The sequence below is a fragment of the Antechinus flavipes genome, chromosome 1 (assembly GCF_016432865.1).
Source record: "Antechinus flavipes isolate AdamAnt ecotype Samford, QLD, Australia chromosome 1, AdamAnt_v2, whole genome shotgun sequence".
Taxonomy (NCBI): Eukaryota; Metazoa; Chordata; class Mammalia; order Dasyuromorphia; family Dasyuridae; genus Antechinus; species Antechinus flavipes.
In genome coordinates, this window is record NC_067398.1 from 481858367 (window position 1) to 481879500 (window position 21134).

Consider the following 21134-nt stretch of genomic DNA (forward strand, 5'->3'; position numbering starts at 1 on the left):
GTTTGTTTGTTCATTTTTTCAGTCTTATTTCTTCTTTATTTCTTCAATTGATTTTGCATTAGGGCTAGGTTCTAGATTCTTCTGGCAGGACAATTAATGACCTTATATAGTCCTAGCTTGTCTAATTTGGTATCATAATGCCAAGTCAAACTCATAGCTGCAGCCTTCTTTTTCTTCAAGGATCTGGTTCTGAGATCACATCTTTTAAGTTAAAGAGAGAGAATCTGTAGTACTCCATTACTCAGGGGGGCCATCTCCAAGATAGCTTCTCTTAATATACCTAGGAATTAAGCCATAGATTCCTTCATCACTAACATGCAAACTCCAGGGTCAGAGTGATTGCCCTGGTTTCCTTGTGATCTAGATCTGCCTGCATGATACTGGACTACACCTACTTTGTCAAAGAATTTAAATTTTTCAAGGTTGTTTGTTTTTACAATACTATTATATAAATTGTCTTTATTGTTTTGTTCATTGGTCTATCCTCATTATTTCTTTTAGCACAAGATTATTGCATTAGGGCTTTTTTCATTTTTATTTTTAATTTTTTTTCATTTTATTTATTTATTTATGTTTTGTTCATATAAAAGAATTTTGGTTATTCTTCTGATAACATCTTCTATGCCTCTTGTTTGCATAATTTTTTTATCAATATTGTACCCTCTCATACCTATAACATACTTTTTCAGAGTCATTATCCAAAATGGATGCATACATATTTGATGTTTTTTTTTAGAATTTCATTCAAAAATGAGTACTCTTTTAAACTTTGGATTCTTGAGGTTCATCAAAACCTTATGTACAATGGAAAGAATATTATATTTGAACGTAAAAGCCATTGTTTCAAATTCCTTGTTTATTACCTGCTACCTAAGTGGTCTTGGACAAGTCACTTAACTCTGGGCATCCATTTTTTTAAGTATAAAATGAGGAGAGCAAGATTAGGTAACCTTTAAGACATTTCTTGGTTCTAATTTATGATCCTATGTATAATATAATGAATGAACTCGTTTGCATCTCTATTATGATATCTTATATAAGATCTAGTTTCTTTCAGACTTGAATATTTTCTCCACTAATTTTTGTCAAATATGGAATTTTCCAGTGTGATTTATGTTTGGGATTTATTGAAGACTGGTTTATTGAATTGAGTTATTTTTTATTCTTCCTTGTTTAGTCTGTTCTTTTGAGTTACTTATTAAATTTTTCAATCAGGAAATTTTACTGATTACCTGACAGTGAAATTCCCTCTTCATTCCAACTTATATTCCCTTTCCTTTGGGTATTTTATATCTCCAAAAGGAGTTTTGATACTAATTCTATAAAGTATCCTCTTGGCAATTTGATTTGCATAGTACTAAATCTGTAATTTACTCTTGATTACAGTATTTTATTTTTATAATCTTGGTAGACTTCAGTCAATGAGCACTGAATATTTTTGTAGTAATTAAATTGTTCTTTACTTCTAGAGGGAACATTTAGTGATTATAAATATAATGATTTTGAGTGTGTTTTGATAGATTGTTTCCCAAATATTTTATGAACATTATCATTATTTTGAATGGAACCAAACTTCATCTTTCTCATCTCTGACAATGAGAGAATTGGACTAGTTGATGTCTATAATCTTTCTGAGCCCTACAACTTTAGAGTCATATAACAATGGAAATGTTTGTTATTTTTTGTTTATCCTTTATTCTGGAAGAGGATCAATGACATCAGGAACATGATATCTTGACTTACAAATGAGTTGAATTTGAGTGAGGCAGGATTGTGCAAAGTTATCAGCCTCATTCTCTTCTCATTGGAGACCAGTGGTAAGACATAAGCCAAGATGACTGGTAAGAGCCCCTCATGCAGTGGGAGAAATTGTCTTTTTTAAGCTAAGGTCTTTTAGAGGTCTCAGTGTTCTAAGATAACCCTCTTTCAGTAAGTAAAGACCATATAATTACTGAGGCAAAAGACAGTTTGCCTTCACAAAAGAATTGATATGGGAGGGAAGACCTTCAAGAGTTTCATTCCAGAAAAGAAATAATTATGTAGGATTTGGAATCAGAAGATTCAAATTGCAGCTCTCTATCACTTATTCCAGGTATGATTGTGAGAAAGTGATTATACCTGGGGTCAGTCACTTTACTTTGCAAGAATTTTTTTCCTGTCCCATGAAGTAAGTAAATTAGATTAGATGACCTCTTCTAAATTAATTTTATTTGAGGAAGTGTTTTGAGATTTCTCTTGCCAATGGCTTTTCCTAACAGAGATATTTTAAATTTACTATTTCAAAACATTCTGCTTTGCCTCATGTATTTTAATCGTGTACTAAAATTCTATCTTGGTACACACTGATGATTTAGTTATAAAGGATGTTATCTTATACAACTCATGAATGAGACCAGCCATGATCTGTTTTTTCTCTTCTTGTCTATCCTCTTGACACCACAATGTCAGAAGTAGTAGGAATCCATTCCTTTCCCTCGTTTCACACCTTCTTTGAGTGACTTCTAAATATGTTGTACCTCATACAAGTTTTAATCTATTGGAATATTTATGAGTAAAAATTGACTTTTAACACTTCCCCTTTCCTTTTATGTAGTGGTTCAGGATTGTAAATATGTAATGTTACAGATAATAGTATGCTGAACTTTTATTTTCACTTCTTTTTTATTCTTTGATATAATCTTACAATGAACTTTTAAAACTTTTTTCATTTAGCTAATTGATTTGAAAAAAATCGTGTATTTTAATTCCGAGAAGATTAAAAAGTTAGAAGAGGAATGTGAAACTTCGTTGAATGAATATCAGGATGCAGTAAGTTTCTTTCCATTTGTGAATGCTCATTAATTACTGGTAAAAATAATTTTCTGTATCTTTTCCTTTAATAAAGGGAGAAACTTAAATCTTACCTTAAAGATCTCATTTTATTTCTTAAGAAAAAATTATGGGCCAGTGAAATCCGAAAGCTACAGAATGAATTTGCAGTAACCTTCAGAAAAGCAGATTTACTAATGAAAAAAAATAAATTAATGGAGAAAGAAAATCAAGCTGCAGTACAGAAAATCAAAACTAGGTAATTCCAAACTTTTATTTCAAATATGCTGGATTCAAATAGAAAATCCAAAGGAAGATCAAAAGAGAGACCTGGAGGAAAACACTTTTACAGTGGGTGGATGACAACACAACTGTGCTGTGAAAATTTTGACAGATTAATCTAAATCCAGATTATAGAGTGGGTCACACAGTTTCCTTTTAAAAGCATGGGTTTGGGTCTTCCTCCACCCACCTCTCTCGAGACGAGTCACTAATTTGTAATTTAATCTCTGAAATACTCAGTTGCAGATTGAGGATAAAGAATAACTATGTTGTCTATCTCACTAAGTTATGTGGCAAAACTTCTTTTAAAACTGTATACAAAATATTATTTAAAAATTATTTTTAATTATTTAAAATATTGTCACTAATTTTTTTTTTTACCAGTTTCCCCTTACTAGAATGTACAAGGTCTCTTCTTTTTTCTTTTCACAATTTGCTCTGGGTTTTGGTTCCTGAATGGTTTACAAATTAGCAGTAGCTAGTTTCTCAGGGGTACTAAAGTTAATTAATTATTGTTGGTGTTTTTTTTAGATTACAGATTTGGAGCATGGAGTGATCTTATTTCTCATCAGATCCAGAACCCTTCTTTCACAGGCACTGAGGTCCAAGAGAGGCTAAGTGACTTGTTCAGGCACATACAGCTATTAAATTACCAAGATGGAGTTTCAACTCAGTGCTTCTTGTCTTTACATCCAATGCTGTGTCATACTTTTCTTGCTATGGGAGCACTCTTATTTTCCCCACTCTTTCTCTTTAGATTCTAGACCTTTTGTTCCATCAAAATGCTGGTAATATTTCCATCAAAATGCCAGTAATATCCATTTTTATGGAAGGTAGGGCTGTATCAATATCTTAACTCCAGATGCATAATTTATAAGCTATGCCTTGGAGTTGAGATATTTATATAGTCCTATCTTCCATAAAAGTGATTATTATGAGCAATTTGATATATATGAGGCCATTTCCTTCTATATTTTCATCCTTGAAAGTATTTAGCTAATTGAAGTTCAAAATAAATAGCCAAATTATTTTTTCCTGGAATAGTTGAACTATTTCACTAAGTAGCACACTGGTGATTACTGAATGATAATTATAATATATATATACATATATATTAAAAGCTTTTTATTTTTCAAAATACATACAAAGATAGTTGTTAACACTCACCCTTGCAAAACCTTGTATTCCAAATTTTTCTCCCTCCCTGCTCACCACCTCCCTCCCTTAGATAGCAAATAATACAATATAAGTTAAACATGTGCAATTCTTCTAAACATATTTTCACATTTATCATGATGCACAAGAAAAATCAGATCAAAAGGAAAAAAATAAGAAAAAAAAAGCAAGCAAAGAACAAAAAAGGGGAAAATACTATGTTGATTCACATTGAGTCCCCATAGCCCTCTCTCAGGATGCAGATGGCTCTCTCTATCACAAGTTTGTTGTAATTGGCCTGAATCACCTCATTGTTGAAAATAGTCAAATCCTTAGAATTGATCATCACATAATCTTGCTGTTGTGTACAATTTTCTCTTGGTTCTACTCAACTTCATTGAGAATCAATTCATGTAAATCTCTTCTGAAATCAGGGCTTTCACAAACATTGTTGTACATGTAGGTTCTTTTTCATTTTTTATGATCTCTTTGGGATACAGACCTAGTAGAGGCACTGCTGCTTCAAAGGGAAATGCACAGTTTAATAACCCTTTGGGCATAGTTCCAAATTATTCTCCAAAGTTGTTGGTTCAGTTCACAACTCCAACAATAATGTATTAGTGTCTTAGTTTTCCCACATCCTCTCCAACATTCATCATTATCTTGTTCTGTCATCTTAGCCAATCAGAATTGTTTTAATTTGCATTTCTCTAATCAATAGTGATTTAAAGCACTTTTTCATATGATTAGAAATGGCTTTAATTTCTTCATTTAAAAATTGTTCATGATCTTTGACCATTTATCAATTGGAGAATGGCTTTTATTCTTGTAAATTTGAGTCAGTTCTCTTTATATTTTAGAAATTGAGATATTTATCAGGCTCTTGAATTAAAAAAAATTTCCCCCCAGTTTTCTGCTTCCCTTCTAATCTTGATTTCATTGGTTTTGTTTGTATAACCCCTTTTTAATTTAATATAATCAAAATTATCCATTTTGCATTTCATGTTGTTCTCTAGTTCTTCTTCGGGCATGAATTCTTTCCTTCTCTATAGACTGAGAGATAGATTATTCCTTGTTCTTCTAATTTGCTTATAATGTCACCTTTTGTGTCTAAATCATGAATCCATTTTGACCTTATCTTGGTATAGGATGTTAGTTATTGGTCAATGTCTACTTTCTGCCATACTATTTTCCATTTTTTCCAGCAATTGTTGTCAAATAGTGAGTTCTTACCCCCAAAGCTGGAGTCTTTGGGTTTAGCAAATACTAGATTACTTTAGCCATTGATTATTGTATCTTTTGAACCTAACCTATTTCACAGATCCATGACCATTTTTCAGCCAGTACCAAATGGTTTTGATGATTGCTGTTTTACAAATATAGTTTTAGGTCTGATACAACTAGGTCACTTTCATTGACATTTTAAAAATTAATTCCCTTGAAATTCTTGACCTTTTGTTATTTTTTAGCTCTCTAAAGTTATTTCTAGGCATTTTGATCACTGTGGCACTGAATAAGTAGATTAATTTAGGAAGAAATGTCATTAGTTTGGCCTACCCAATGAGCATTTGATATTCTTCCAATTATTTAGATCTAATTTTGTGTGGAAAGTATTTTGTAATTATGGTCATATAATTCTTGGCTTTGTCTTGGTAGATGGACTCCAAAATATTTTTTTATTACCTATGCTTATTTTAAATGGAATTTCTCTTTGTATCTCTTGCTGCTAGACTTTGTTGGTAACATATAGAAATACTGATGATGTGTGTGGATTTATTTTGTATCCTGCAACTTTGTTAAAGTTATGTATTTTTTCAGCTTTTCATTGTACCTTTACAAAAAATTCAACATTGCTGAAAAATAAAGGACTCAAAAACAAATGTAATATAGCAGAAAATGAAAGAATCCCTTACAACTCATACTACAATAAAATTAGTATTGATAAAGATAATTTGAAGAAAATATTTGACTTAAGTGGAGACTAAATTATATAATTGAAAGACTAAATGCCTCTAAGAACAAAATAAATGTTACTTAAATTTATCAAAGAAAATGAAAATAATGAGACAAGTCACCAAACTTTTGGGATGTAGCAGGAAACTTTACATCTCCGAAGATGTTAATCAGCAAAAGGAAAAAAAAATCAGTTGCGCATAAAAGTATAATAGATGTAAGTCTTAAATTCTAGCACCTTAAAACATATTTTATTATTACTTAAAATTTTATTATTAGATTATTATCCAGCCCTCTTAAAATAATTACATTTATTAGATAAAGACACTTTTTGATTAACATCTATATGTCTTTTTTGTATTAATCAAAGCTATTGTGAGGGAGACTTGGACAAGTACTAAGTAGTCTATATACAACGAAGGAACTACATTAGAGTCAGGAGAAGGATTTTTAATGACTAGTCTCCCTTTACTGAACATCTCTGAGGATTCAAAGATATGAGGGACCTACAGTGAAAAAGGGAAGTATTGAAGAAAATCATTTGCTTAACAGGCATCTGCTTTTCACACACATATACCCATATACACATTTATGTGTAAAGTTAGGCAAAGAGACCAGTTTCACCTAAATGTTGGAAATTTTCCTCAGTAGTATTTCAGAATGATGGTTACTAAATTCATGAATTTTCATCCAAAATAAATTACTCAGCAACTAAGTGGCCCAGTGAATAAGATCTAAATTCAAATCTTGCTTTAGATCATTCCTTGTTGTATAATTTTGCATAATTTAATCTTTGTCTTTCTCAGTTTCTTTAACTATATTTTTTTATTCACCTACTTTCATTGTTCTTTGTTAAGATATCCTTCTTTCAGCCCCAAACTACATCCTCAAAATCCTCACTTATCACCAATAATTGAGCAAGGGGAAAAAAAGTATACACACGTATGTATATATACATATATACACATACATACATGTAGGGAATGAGGCAATTTCTGATACCATGGATTATGAGGTTCCTTCTTTATGAGGCTTTTTCAATTTGCATTGCTAGAATTTGTGGACACCTTGTAATCAACATGACCTACTAACCAATGACTTGAGATCTAGAGAGCCATTAGAAGGAATAAGATAATTATTCTATGGCCACACTGGTGTTTCAGTGCAATGTAAGAATGGGAAACATGCAAATAGCCATAAACCAAAGAAACTTTGGGAAGACAAGTTAAAACACATGAAATAAAAATTTGATGCCCACTCTATCCTGATTTCAGATGCAGTATTGATATCTTGCTTTGAATCTCTGCCCCATCCCATCCCCTTCTTTTTGGGGAGAGGCTTCCTGCCTCTTTGAAATCTTGGTACTTCAGAGAACCTCTAGTTCCCAACTTGGTTGATGCTTTTGATTTATACTGTTGTGGAGTCTAATTTGACTTCTGCCTCAAATTCCCGCGAGGAAATTGCTGTCCCATTAGCTTGATATTTTAATCTAATCTAGTGTTTATAAATTTTTATTTAACTAATAATTGTCACAACAAACAAAAGTTTGAAATTTTTGGTGAGGGAAAGACACAGGTGGAGGAACAGGTCATTCAAGAAATCAAATATCCCAGAATTCCATTGAAAAAAAATCTGCTTCATGAAGTTTACAGAGTTGTAAGGAAATATGGGATGAATGACTCAGGATGTATGTCTCAAGTTAGAAAAACATTCTTTAACAGTGGCCAGGGATAGACAATCTAAACTCCAAATTAGAAAGGAACTTTCTGTGATCTTATAAGTGGCTAAAACCATTGGATATCTATTAAAACCACTAAATGAAGAGGGGTCTGGGCAGCATAAATTATAAAGAAGTCAGCTTATTTCATCACATAAAAAGTAAATGCAAACCAATGCTTGTTAATGAACTCCAAATGGAAGAGGAAGGTTGAAGAGAGACCTTTCAGTACTTTCATATTACCTGCAGCGTCCCTGCTTGGTGGACATTTCCCACTTTGTAGAACAGCAACAATATGAAATATGTAAAGCCTCCTCCCATGGTGAAGGAAGGCAAATAAATGTCTTCTCAGCTATTGACTCTAGTAGTCATTAAGTATTTATTCAGAGTTTCCTATGTTCCAGACACTGTGCTAAGTGTTAGGGCTATAAAGAAAGGCAAAAATGGTTCTACCTTGCAGGAGAAGCTCATACTCTGAGAGTATCTCCAATTTATCCTGGCTACATACTCTCAGAAGCAAGGTTTATAGCCTTAATCAGAACCAAGAAAGTTGTCTTGCAGAAGTTCCTAAGATGGAATTATAGCTAGAAGCCAGGAAAGAGAGTCAAAGAAGAAAGCCAAGAGTCTGTGTCTCTCTTTGGATCAGAGTGTAGAAAGGAGTATAAAAAGATTGGAAAGATAGGAAGAGATAAGTTATAAAGGACTTCCAGTTCCCACAGATGCCATTACTCCAGGGCAAAAAGTCAATCCTTCTCTCCTCTCTTTATCAGTGGTGCTTTAATGTTCAGAAATATTTTTATTTCAAATTAGAGTTCTCATATAGAAAGATAAGTTAAAATAAAAGCAAAACAAATAAAGAGCAACAGTAAGCAAACTATCAATCTTGGAAGCCTTAGTGAAGGTTTAAATTTATTCCTCATGAAATTTTTAACATATTATCATCTCAAGAATCCATCCAAAGAGCCATTACACTCATTTAGTTATAATCTTTTATATTTAGAAAAATATTGCCCTTTTCATGAAATTGTCTATTTCCTTAGCTCATAGTTTGCCTTAGTTTCTTCATCTGTAGAAAGGGTTGGAGAAGGAAGTGACAAATCCCTGGAAAATAAGACATGACTGCAAACAACTGAACAACCACACATATATACACACACAAAAACAAACAAACAACAAACAAAAAAACAAAAACCTTTATGTGTACCAAGCACTATGCTAAGCACTTTACAATTATTGTCTCATTTGGTCCTAACAATAACTTTGTAAGTGCTATTATAATCTCCATTTTGCAGATGAGATAATTGAGGCAAACAATAATTCCATGACTTGGTTAGGTTCATTCAGCTACTCAGTGCTCAAGGCCAGATTTGAAGTGAAGTCTTCCTGAATGAAGCTACCTTGCTCATACTTGTTCATGCATACAAAGAGAGGAAGAGATCAGGGAAGTGGTGGGCTTCACATAAACTTCATTCTTACCTGAAATAGATAAAGGAGATATAGAATACATATACATATACCAACAGTTTAGAAATATTTAAAATTTATTAGGGAAAAAAGTAAGGATAGTGGAAAAGTTAAACTTAAGATAATTATCAGGGAAGCCAAAAAATAGTTACAAAAAATAATTACAAACTTCTTGATTCTGTAAGGGGAAATAAAATGGGCAAAAAAAAGAAAGAAAAAAGAAAATTTAAAAAAAAAACAAACCTAGAAATGATGCAAATGTTTTAGGTGGCCTTTTAAACAACTAAAAATTGTCCGCCAAGTAGGGGTCTCCATTCTTGCCTATGTTGCTGAATCCCTATGGAATATATATTCCTTAAAATATTATCATTTTTGCTGAACAGTTCCCTCTAGGAAGGCCATACAAATATTCATCCTCCTTAAGGATGGCATAATTTTTGCACAAATCTAAAGATATTACTAATACCATTTTTATCATCTTTACCTAAAAGTCTTCTGGTCAACAGGCAAATGAGGAAGCAGTAGGTGCAGATATAGTAGGACCACTCTGCTTACAGGTGGTCCAAGGTCATCTTTTCACTAGAAGCAGAAGTGGGCAACTTCATGAATATTTAAGTAGTCTTTTAAGAACTGCACTGCTCACCTTCTGTTGTGAGGAAAAGAGTTAGAAAAAGTGTCCTAAAAATTGTTTTCATTACCTAAGTCTTGCCTGTTAACCATGGCAGATGAGGATCCCACCGTGTGTTTGAAACACACACACATACATACACACACAAAAACAAACAAACAACAAACAAAAAAACAAAAACCTTTATGTGTACCAAGCACTATGCTAAGCACTTTACAATTATTATCTCATTTGGTCCTAACAATAACTTTGTAAGTGCTATTATAATCTCCATTTTGCAGATGAGATAATTGAGGCAAACAATAATTCCATGACTTGGTTAGGTTCATTCAGCTACTCAGTGCTCAAGGCCAGATTTGAAGTGAAGTCTTCCTGAATGAAGCTACTTTGCTCATACTTGTTCATGCATACAAAGAGAGGAAGAGATCAGGGAAGTGGTGGGCTTCACATAAACTTCATTCTTACCTGAAATAGATAAAGGAGATATAGAATACATATACATATACCAACAGTTTAGAAATATTTAAAATTTATTAGGGAAAAAAGTAAGGATAGTGGAAAAGTTAAACTTAAGATAATTATCAGGGAAGCCAAAAAATAGTTACAAAAAATAATTACAAACTTCTTGATTCTGTAAGGGGAAATAAAATGGGCAAAAAAAAGAAAGAAAAAAGAAAATTAAAAAAAAAAAACCTAGAAATGATGCAAATGTTTTAGGTGGCCTTTTAAACAACTAAAAATTGTCCGCCAAGTAGGGGTCTCCATTCTTGCCTATGTTGCTGAATCCCTATGGAATATATATTCCTTAAAATATTATCATTTTTGCTGAACAGTTCCCTCTAGGAAGGCCATACAAATATTCATCCTCCTTAAGGATGGCATAATTTTTGCACAAATCTAAAGATATTACTAATACCATTTTTATCATCTTTACCTAAAAGTCTTCTGGTCAACAGGCAAATGAGGAAGCAGTAGGTGCAGATATAGTAGGACCACTCTGCTTACAGGTGGTCCAAGGTCATCTTTTCACTAGAAGCAGAAGTGGGCAACTTCATGAATATTTAAGTAGTCTTTTAAGAACTGCACTGCTCACCTTCTGTTGTGAGGAAAAGAGTTAGAAAAAGTGTCCTAAAAATTGTTTTCATTACCTAAGTCTTGCCTGTTAACCATGGCAGATGAGGATCCCACCGTGTGTTTGAAACACACACACATACATACACACACACACACAAATACAAAAATTTCTGCAAGATGATTCCATTCAAACTACACAGAATGTGTGCATGCTTATGGTCAACACAAATCTAGTTGACCTGAAAGATGAATAGCTCTTGTTGCAAGAGAATTCAGCAGGTATCTCTTCCAAATATCAGCCCTAAATGAAACAAAGCTGGCAAATAAGTTCAGCTTACTGAAACTGGAGCTGGATACATGTTTTTCAGGAGTAGCTCACAATGCAAGGGAGCACAGTGAAACCGGTGTAGGTTTTTCAATCAAAATTAATCTAGCAAACAAGTTTGTATGTTTACCAAAGGTAGTGAATGACAGACTCATGGCCATGTGACCTCTGCATGCAGGAAAATGCCATACCACCATCATTAGTGTGTATGTACCCATCATAATGAATTCTGATGAGATCCAAGGAAAATTTTATAACGACCTAGAAATATTCATCATCAGCATGTAAAAAAGAGGATATGTTTATAGTTCCAGGTGATTCTATACAAGAGGAATTGGAAATACCTACTGCAGTGGTCACTTTCTATTGAAGATTTACACATCTCATGACCTTCTCATCCCCAATTCTGTCTTCAGTTTACTTAAGTACAATAAAATGCACCCCTCACAGCAAACATTGGCATTTAATAAATTGTCAGTATAAGAAGAAAAGACAGGCTGTGAGAGTGATAAAGGTGATGTGGGGTGCAGAATGCTTGAGTGATCGTGAATTTATCCTAAGGCAAATATTCTCATTCAGCAAAAATGGTAGCTCCAAGGCAAGATAACCACTCAAAGACTTAATGCCAATAGATTAGAGTATTTCCTGATCTACTGGGAGCAGTTCCTTGTTAATTTGGAGGGATAGTTGCACCAACACATGTTTAGCAACAGTGGAACCAAAAAAGGACAGCTTTCTGAAATTTGTTGTATAATACAGTATTTACTCATCTGGGTGAGAACACTTGCAAATATCCAGACTGGTTTGATGAAAATGCTGGAAAATTTTAGAAGCCGCTAAATGAAAAATAAAAACTCCACAAGGTTTGCCAGCAGGATAATTCATCTGTCTTTAAGAAGGCAGCATTTAACTCCATGAAAAGTAAAGTGCAAGTGAAGCTTAGAGAGATGAAGGATTCTTGACTCATTAAGGAGACAGATAAAATTCAGTTTTACACTGATAGCAACAGTTAAAAAACACTTTTATGATGCCCTGAAGGTTATTTATGGGCCAGAGATCTATATTGTATCTCAATTAGTCAATGCTGAAAGCCACATTAATTAGTGATAATGACATGATTCTGGAAAAATGGGCTGAACACCTCCGTAGTGTTCTCAACAAACCATCATCAATCAGTCCTGAAGCCACTGACTGTTTAGCTCAGATTAAAGTAAATCACACTCTAGCCAAACTTCCAACTGAAGAAGCCATTAGATTCCTCTTGTGTGGCAAAGCACTTGGTGCTGATTCTATTCCAACTGAGATTTACAAGACAGAGAGGTCCACTGTTCATACAAAAACTGACTGAAGTTTTCTGGATTGTATGGCAAGAGGTAGTTATTCCCCAGGATGATTCTTTTGTCCATTTCTATAAAGGTAAAAGAAATAGATTGTTTTGTGATAATCACAGAAGTAATTAGTCTTTTAGTCATTGTTGGCAAAATCACTTCCAGAATCCTCATTAGTAAGCTGATCCTTCACCTGGAAGATGGTCATCTACCTGAGAACAAGTGTGGCTTCTGAAAGCATTGAGGAAAGGTTGCTATAGAGTTTGCTTCCTGACAATTCTAGGAGAAATGCAGGAAACAGAATCTGCACATTATGTTTATTGATCCAACCAAGACTTTTGATATGGTCAGTCATCAGGGTTTATGGAAAATTAGGTAAAATTTTTGTTGCCTGGAAAAGTTCGTCAGTATTGTATATCTATTTCATGATGGCATGCTTGCATCGGTTCTAGATAATAGATGATGGTCTCATGCTTTCTGAGTCATCAATGGAACAAAGCATGCTCCTATGCTTTTTAGCATGGTATTTTTAGCAATGTTGTCAAAATGAGAATGAATGCAGCATGAAAGTCAGCCACTACACCGATGGCAAGTTATTTAACTTGAAAAGGCTATAAACCAAGGCTAAAGTAGAGGAAGAGTTGTTTTATGATTTGTTAATGTTGTTATTTACAGGTGGTTGTGCATTCAAATGTCTCTGAACAACTTTGGAATAGATCAAATGATATAGCAGATACTGACAAAGGATTGCCTAGAATGACATACTTGCATCAAAGATTGTGCTATGCTTTATGAGAGAATCAGTATTGCAGTAGCTGAAAAGAAATTTGACACATGTAAATTATTTTTCTTTTTACATATATGTACATTATATATAATGGCATTTCAATTTTTTTTAACCAATTACATGTCAAAATGATTTTAAGCATTCACTTTTGCAAGATGATTGAGTTTTCTCTTTATACCATTTCCATTAATATAAACTTACCTTATCACCCTTTCCTTCTCTCTGTCCCTTTCTCATTAATTTCTCATTAATTAAAGTGGGACATCTTGTCCCACTGCCATAAATCTATACAACCATCTATGTCCCAATTATGTACTATTCACTCCACTGTTTTTTTTTTATATAGATTTTGGAGGATGCTATACTCTTCATGCATATATACATATTTTTGTTGTTCCCTATTTAAGCCATTCCTTATGTGAGTAGGTTCTCGGAACTATCAGCTCTCTTTTCCCCTCTAATACCCATGTTAATCCTTCCTTTGCACTTCATTCTTATAACATAATTACTATTTTTAACATTTCTTAGATAGTTTTGCTTTTTAGGGTCAGATCATATTCAGCTCTGCCTCAATCTTTCTTTTGAACTACTGAACTACTGATGTAAATTTTAAACACATGATTTATATTTTCATGTAAAAAAAATAATTTGTCCTTGCTGAATCCCTTGAAATTAATCTTTGATGTTGTCTTTTATATGTTAAATTTTCTTTTGAGTTCAAGTTGGTTGAGACAAAGTCTTGAAAATCTGTGAGTTTGTTGAATGTCCTTTTTTTTTTTGTTGTTGTTCAATAATATTGTTAACTTTGCTTGATAAGATATTTTGGCCTCAGGCCTCATTCCTAATTATCAATATGTCCAGTACTTGTGGTCCTTTACTGTAGCTGCTTATAAATCCTGTAAAATTCTAAGTGTAGATTCAGCATATTTGAAATTTTTTGTTCATTGGTCTTTTATAGAATTTTTGCTTTGATCTGTCAGTAATGTCACTATGTGTTTTCCTTGCAGAATCTCTTTGAGAGATTCATCTCTTTGAGGTGGTGATCAGTGGATTCCTTCTATTTCTACTCCTCCTCCCCCCCGGTTCTGTTTTATTATTTCTTGTATTATTGTGTCAAGATTCTATTTTTCATCATAGCTTTCAAATAATGCAATTATTCTTATGTTTTTTTCTCTTTTTGATACATTCTCCAGATCTGTCGTTTTTCTTATAAGATTTTTTATGTTCTGTTCTATTTTTTATTCTTTATATATATATTTTTTTATTTCTTGGTCTTTTATAGCTTCACTGGCTTCCCCATTGCCCAATTCTAATTTACAAAGAATTTTCTTCTTTAAGACTCTATATCTCCTTAAAGAGGGGAAAAGGACCTGTATTTGCAAAAATGTTTGTGGCAGCCCTTTTTGTAGTGGCTAGAAACTGGAAATTGAATGGATGTCCATCAATTGGAGAATGGCTGAATGAATTATGGTATATGAATGTTATGAAATATTATTATTCTGTAAGAAACCACCAACAGGATGATTTCAGAGAGGCTTAGAGAGAGACTTACATAAACTGATGCTGAGTGAAATGAGTAGGACCAGGAGATCATTATATACTTCAACAACAATACTATATGATGATCAATTCTGATGGACGTGGCCTTCTTCAACAATGAGATGAACCAAATCAGTTCTATTTGTTCAATAATGAATAGAACCAGCTACACCCAGTGAAAGAACTCTGGAAAATGAGTGTGAACGACTACAAAGCATTTCCAAACCCTCTGTTTTTGTCCGCCTGCATTTTTGATTTCCCTCACAGGCTAATTGTACATTATTTCAAAGTCCAGTTCTTCTTGTGCAGCAAAATAACTGTGTGGGCATGTATACATATATTGTATATAACATATACTTTAACATATTTAAAATGTATTGGTCTACCTGTTATCTGGGGGAGGAGGTGGGAGTAAAGAGGGAAAAAATTGGAACAAAAGGTTTTGCAATTATCAATGCTGTAAAATTACCCACACATATCTTGTAAATAAAAAGCTATAATAAAATCTCTTTTTCTAGTTATGTAACTTTCTTTCTATAATCTTTTTGTTTGTCTTATACATGGTTCTGGTTCTCTCTCTTTTTTTAGTTTTTATTGAATCTCTTTCATTTGATTTTAAAAATTCTTTTTGAGTTCTACAAATATTTTCTGGGCAGGGAGCCATTTAATGTTATCCTTTGAGGTAGAAGAGGCTTTAAAAAAATACTTCACTGTCTTTCTTTGAAGATGAAGTCCAGTCTTCACTATTTCCATAGTAAGTTTCTATGTTTAAGTTCTTTCTCTTTTGCCTGTTCATTTTTTAAAAATTGAGAACTTATTAATGTGAGCATCTTTAATCCTAGAATGGAGAAATGGTGCCTCTGCCTTCACTTCAGTTTTCCCCTCTGGCCTGGGATTTCACCCTTTTCTAAGTGCCTGCAGCCAGCGGCTTTAGTGCTCCACTCATTGCCTCTTCACTCAATGTACTTGGTGTACGTGTTCCTTCTTGCCTAGGGCTTTGTCACAGCAGCAGCACAACTGGATCTGGCATTCCTTATTAGCAGAGGTTCCCTCAGTCTCCTCTTTCTGATCCCTCCCCAAGCTGTCAAGGAAGTAAAAGGTCCTTTGGGCTGAGGCTACCTTAACCTAACTGGCCTTGGCACTCACTTTCAGTGGAGCTAGCCTGGAGATGGTTATACTTTACACCAGTTAAACCCTGGTTCTGAGTCAGTCTGTAATTTTGTTTCAAGAGGAGCCCTATTCTTCCTCAACTCTTATTTGTTTTTCACCGATCAATGTTCACCCTGAGGCACAATTTTTTTGTTGTTGTTTTCAGAGGAAATCTGAAGAATTTGGTTTTTTTTGACCTACTCTGGCATCTTCCCCAAATGCTCTCCTCTTCTTTATCTCTTTCAATTAGGTTGTTCTTGCTTTTCCTTTATCTGAGATCAGGGATCTCTGCTTTTTTTTTTTTTTTTTTTTTTTTAACTTCAGTTGACGCATAATAGATTTTTCTCTGTTCTTAATTTTTACTCTTTCTGTGTGTCTCTCTGCTTCAAGTGAGTTTTTGTAAACACTATATTGTAGGATTCTGGTTTTTTATTTTCTCTGCTATCCATTTCTTTTCATGGAAGAGTTCCATTCACATTCAGTTATGATTACTTACTGTATATATCCCTCCATACTAATTTTCCACCTGTTTGTCTTTTTTCTCCTTTCACTCTTTCCCTCCTCACCAATGCTTTGCTTCTGTCTACTACCTCCCCTGATTTACTCTATTTTCTGTCTTCTCTCTCTCCTGCCATCTTTATTTGATCCTCTATTTCTATATTCAACAGATTATGTTTATTATTTCCTCTCTTGAGCCAAGCTAGGACTCTTACTTCATAGTAAGGATAAAGCAATACTCATTACCCAATCTTCTCTTTTTCTCTCCACTATATGTCTTTCATGACTCTTCATGAGAAATAATTTACTCCATTCTATGCCTCCCTTTCTTCTGCACCTAGTGTATTCCTCTTTCCCATCTCATAAATATTTTTATGTTATTCCCTCAAATTCACCTTATAACCTATGTATATTTCTTCTCACTGCACTATTAGTGGCATGATTTTTAAGAATTACCAGTGTTGGCTTCTCATGTAGGTATATAAATAGTTCAGTTCCATCAAATGACTGGTTTTCTTTTTCCTTTTTTTCCCTTTTTAAGTTTCTGTTGGGTCTTGATATTAGAGATCAATTTTTTGATTCAATTCTGATCTTTTTCTCATGAAAACTTGAAATCCTATTTCATTGCATGATCATTTTTTTTCTCCTTGAAGGACTATGCTTAATTTTACAGAGCAAGTGATTCTTGATTGTAGTCCTAGCTCCCTTGCTTTCTAGAGTATCATGTTCCACAACTTCTGTTTTCTTTAGTGTTGTAACTCCTAAATCCTGTGTAAATGTGATTGTTGCTCCCAGATATTTGAATTGTTTTGTTCTGGCCGCCTGCAATATTTTCCCTTGATCTGTTAATTATGCAATACGTTTATAACATTCCTTGGAGTTTTATTTTAGAGATCTCTTTCATGATGTGATTAGTGGATTCTTTCAATGCTTTTTGCCTTCTTTTTTCAGGATATCAGGACAGTTTTCCTTGATAATTTTTTGAAAGATGCTGTCCAGATTCTTCTTTTGATTATGCCTTTCAGGGAATAAATTTATTTTGACATTATCTGTTCTGAATCTAATTTCCAGCTCAGTCGTTTTTACAATGAGGTATTTTACATTTTCTTCTATTTTTTTCATTCTTTTAAATCTGTTAATTTTTGAGTCTCCTAGAGTCGTTAGCTTCCACTCTAACTTTTAAGGAGTTGTTTCTCCCTCTTAGATTTTGCGCTTCTTTTTCCATTTGCCCAATTCTACTTTCTAAATAGCTTTCTTTTTCTAAGATTTTGATTCTTTTTCATAATTTTCTTGAATCACTCTACTTTTCCCAATTTTTTTACCTCTTTTATATGATTTTTAAGTTCATTTTGAGCTATTCCTTTATTTCATTCTAGGCTTGAGATTGCTTCCTACTTTTGTTGTTGTTGTTTTGCTCATAGGTGTTTTGACTTTGTTGTCCTCTTCTGAGTTTATGTCTTGGTCTTCTCTGTCACAATAATAACTTTCTATGGTCATTTTTGTTTGTGTTTTTTTTTTTTTTTGATCATCTTTTTTATCTTTTCCTTTTCTTTTAAATTTGAGCTCTGCTCCCAGTTAGAAGGGATATTATCTTAGGCTTGGATATTTATCTGGTGTAGCATTGGATGTTCCCCTGAAGCCACTGGGGGTCTCTTGTGTCTATGCTGCTCTGGTAAGCAGTTGGGATGCAGGGCTACTGGTACCGCTGCTTCAATAAGACTGTTGGTGTTTACATGTTCCACCACACTGGGGCTCAGGATTTCTCACTCAAGATATGTAAATTTAGAGACTCCTCTACCATAAATGTTGTGCCTGACCAGTGATAGAACATTCTCATCTTTTATTGGTCTGATCAGATCCAATTTCACACTCTGTACATTGATATCCTTTTGGTCCTCTTCAGGACTGAAAGACAACAAGCAACTAACCAATACTGTGCATTCATTTGGATTTCTGTCCCTCTCTTTTGACTAAGTAGCCAGCATAAGACCAAGAGAGCAGGTTTAAAAACACCCCTCTGAGAGTGTAGCCTACCTTTGCTTTTGTAGATATCTGACAACTGGAAGACTCAGATTAAAAGAGAGGCAGAGTTATTTGACACAATTGCTGTTTTGCTTTTCTGTTAATAAATTTCATAGCTTCCTTATTGTGAATAGTAGCAGGACTAGGATAAATTCAGTTCAATTTAGTTCATTCTATATCAGTTCAAAGAATTCAACCAGCATTAAATGTTGACTATGTACAAAGCATTGGAAGATACAGAAGTGACACAGTGTTGCACTAGGAATCTGGAAGACACATACATTTAGCTCCATATATTGACTATATGACCATAGATAAATCACTTAACTTGACTGCCTCAGCTTCCTTATCTGTAAAATTGGAACAATGATAGTGAATTCTTCTTTTGGTTACTTTGAGAATATATTGGGATGATATTTGTAAAGTACTATGAAAATCTCAAATATAAATGTTATATATATGTATATATATATATATATTTCATATGAGAAAATTTTTGGTCTTTATTGTTTTTTATTATAAAAAGAGAGTAATCTTTGCCCTAAAGAATTTATATTTTCCTGGAGAGGGAATCTACAAATTGGTTAATATTACATACAAAATAATTCAAAATAATTTGAAGGTCAGAGAATATTAACAAGTAGGGGGACTTAGGGAAGACTTTATACTGAAATGGATCCTGAATTTCATTTCAAAGGAAGTGAGGGATTCTTTGAGACAAAAATGAGGGAAAAACACATTCTAAATGTGAAAGAATACTTGTGCAAAGCCAGTGAGAAATGTCATGTTCAAATATGAAATATTACCTACTTAATCTGGTGGGATAAATTTTCATTTTTATCCTGAAGGGACTAAGGTTCCATGGAAGACTTTTGAGTATAAGGGTGATGTAGTCATGGTGTGTTTTGGGAATATGAATTTGGTAGCTGTGTGAAGGATGGATTGGGCATGAAAAGATTGGAGGCAGTGAAATAAGTTATAGGGCTTTTGCATTCATCCTGGTAATAAGTGATGAAAGCCTAAATAAGATAATAAGCTGTGTAACAGGGGATAAGGAGAGCTACATGAAGTAGAATTAATATAATTTATTAACAGATTGAATGTGGAAAGTAAGGGAGAGGAAAGAATTGAAAATAATTCCAAAATTAGAAGCCTGGGTACTTGGAAGAATAGTAATTCTGTCAACAGAAATGGAGAAGTTTCGAGGAAGGATTGCTTAGGAAAGAAAAAAGAATTCTTGCTTATACATGCTAAATTTAAAATGTCTGCATAATGTAGTGATGGAGATGCTGAGCAGATTGTTAGTAATGTAGGCCTGGAGTTTAGGATAATGAGCAATAAAGAGAGAGTAAGAAAGAGAACAAGAGAGAGGGAGGGTGTCAAGAGGGAGAAGGAAAGGGGAAGAGAGAGCAAAGAGAGAGATAAACAAAGACATACAGAGACAGAAGCAGACGTTAGAAACAGAGGAGGAGACAGACTGACAGAGACAAAGAGAAAGGGAAAAAGAGAATTGGGTATGTAGATTTACGTCATCTATAGGAATAGAGTATGAAAGAGTACAAGAGTGATGTATGTGGCAATTTTAGCATTACATTTTAGTAGACTACCTAGTTTTCTTGGGTTCTTTGGCAAGCTCCAGTTTCATCACTAAAAACTTGAATAATTTTGCACAGTGAATGAAATTAAAAGTAAGAATTTTCACGTTTTTTCATATTTTTTACAGTATAAGCAAAAAAAGAGAACATATCCTTAACGTCCATGATTTAAAGATATTGAAGAGTCAATATGAAGAGATACTTGAAAAATTGTTAAGAGACATTGCTCATGTGACTAATATTTACAATGTAACCAAAGTGAAAATAGATGAATGGGAAAAAAGATTAATGGAAGAAAGAAAAAAATTCATGGTTGTATACCTTTTATATTTTAATTAGTCTTTGATTTTAAAAAATAATTAGCTATTTCTAATTAAGTCTTGGGAGTAATACAAATGTGTTAAGTATAGTCTGTTGAAGAATGATTACTCAGATAAAACAAAAAGAAAAATAATAAGAGTATCAAGAAGTTCTCTTTGGTATGTTGATTCTTTATAAAGAAGTTGTTATTGATATATTTTACTCATATATCATACACATTTTCCATTGTATCTTTACTCCACTTTCTGTATAATAAAGAAATTTTTATTTTTTCAAATATTTTATTTTTTCCTATTGAAAGCATAAATTTTAACATTCATTTAAAAAAAATTCAGTTCCAAATTCTCTCCCTCTTCTCCCCCTTGACTGAGAAGGCAAGCAACTTTATGTAATTTATACATCAGTAGTCATGCAAAGCATATTTCCAAATTAATCATATTATAAAAGAAAACACTGACAAAAAAAAACCTTAAAAAAGATGTCAAATTC

At 33.3% G+C, this 21134-nt stretch overlaps 1 protein-coding gene across 1 annotated transcript in view; it reads left to right on the forward strand.

Annotated features, from left to right (window-relative positions):
- The window catches only part of CCDC178 (coiled-coil domain containing 178), a 644800-nt gene that overhangs the window by 206346 nt on the left and 417320 nt on the right, over nt 1-21134 (forward strand). The window contains exons 12-14 of the mRNA XM_051970271.1: nt 2713-2808; nt 2931-3067; nt 20453-20636. Coding sequence (XP_051826231.1) covers nt 2713-2808; nt 2931-3067; nt 20453-20636 — 417 coding nt within the window. The remainder of the gene's footprint in view (nt 1-2712; nt 2809-2930; nt 3068-20452; nt 20637-21134) is intronic.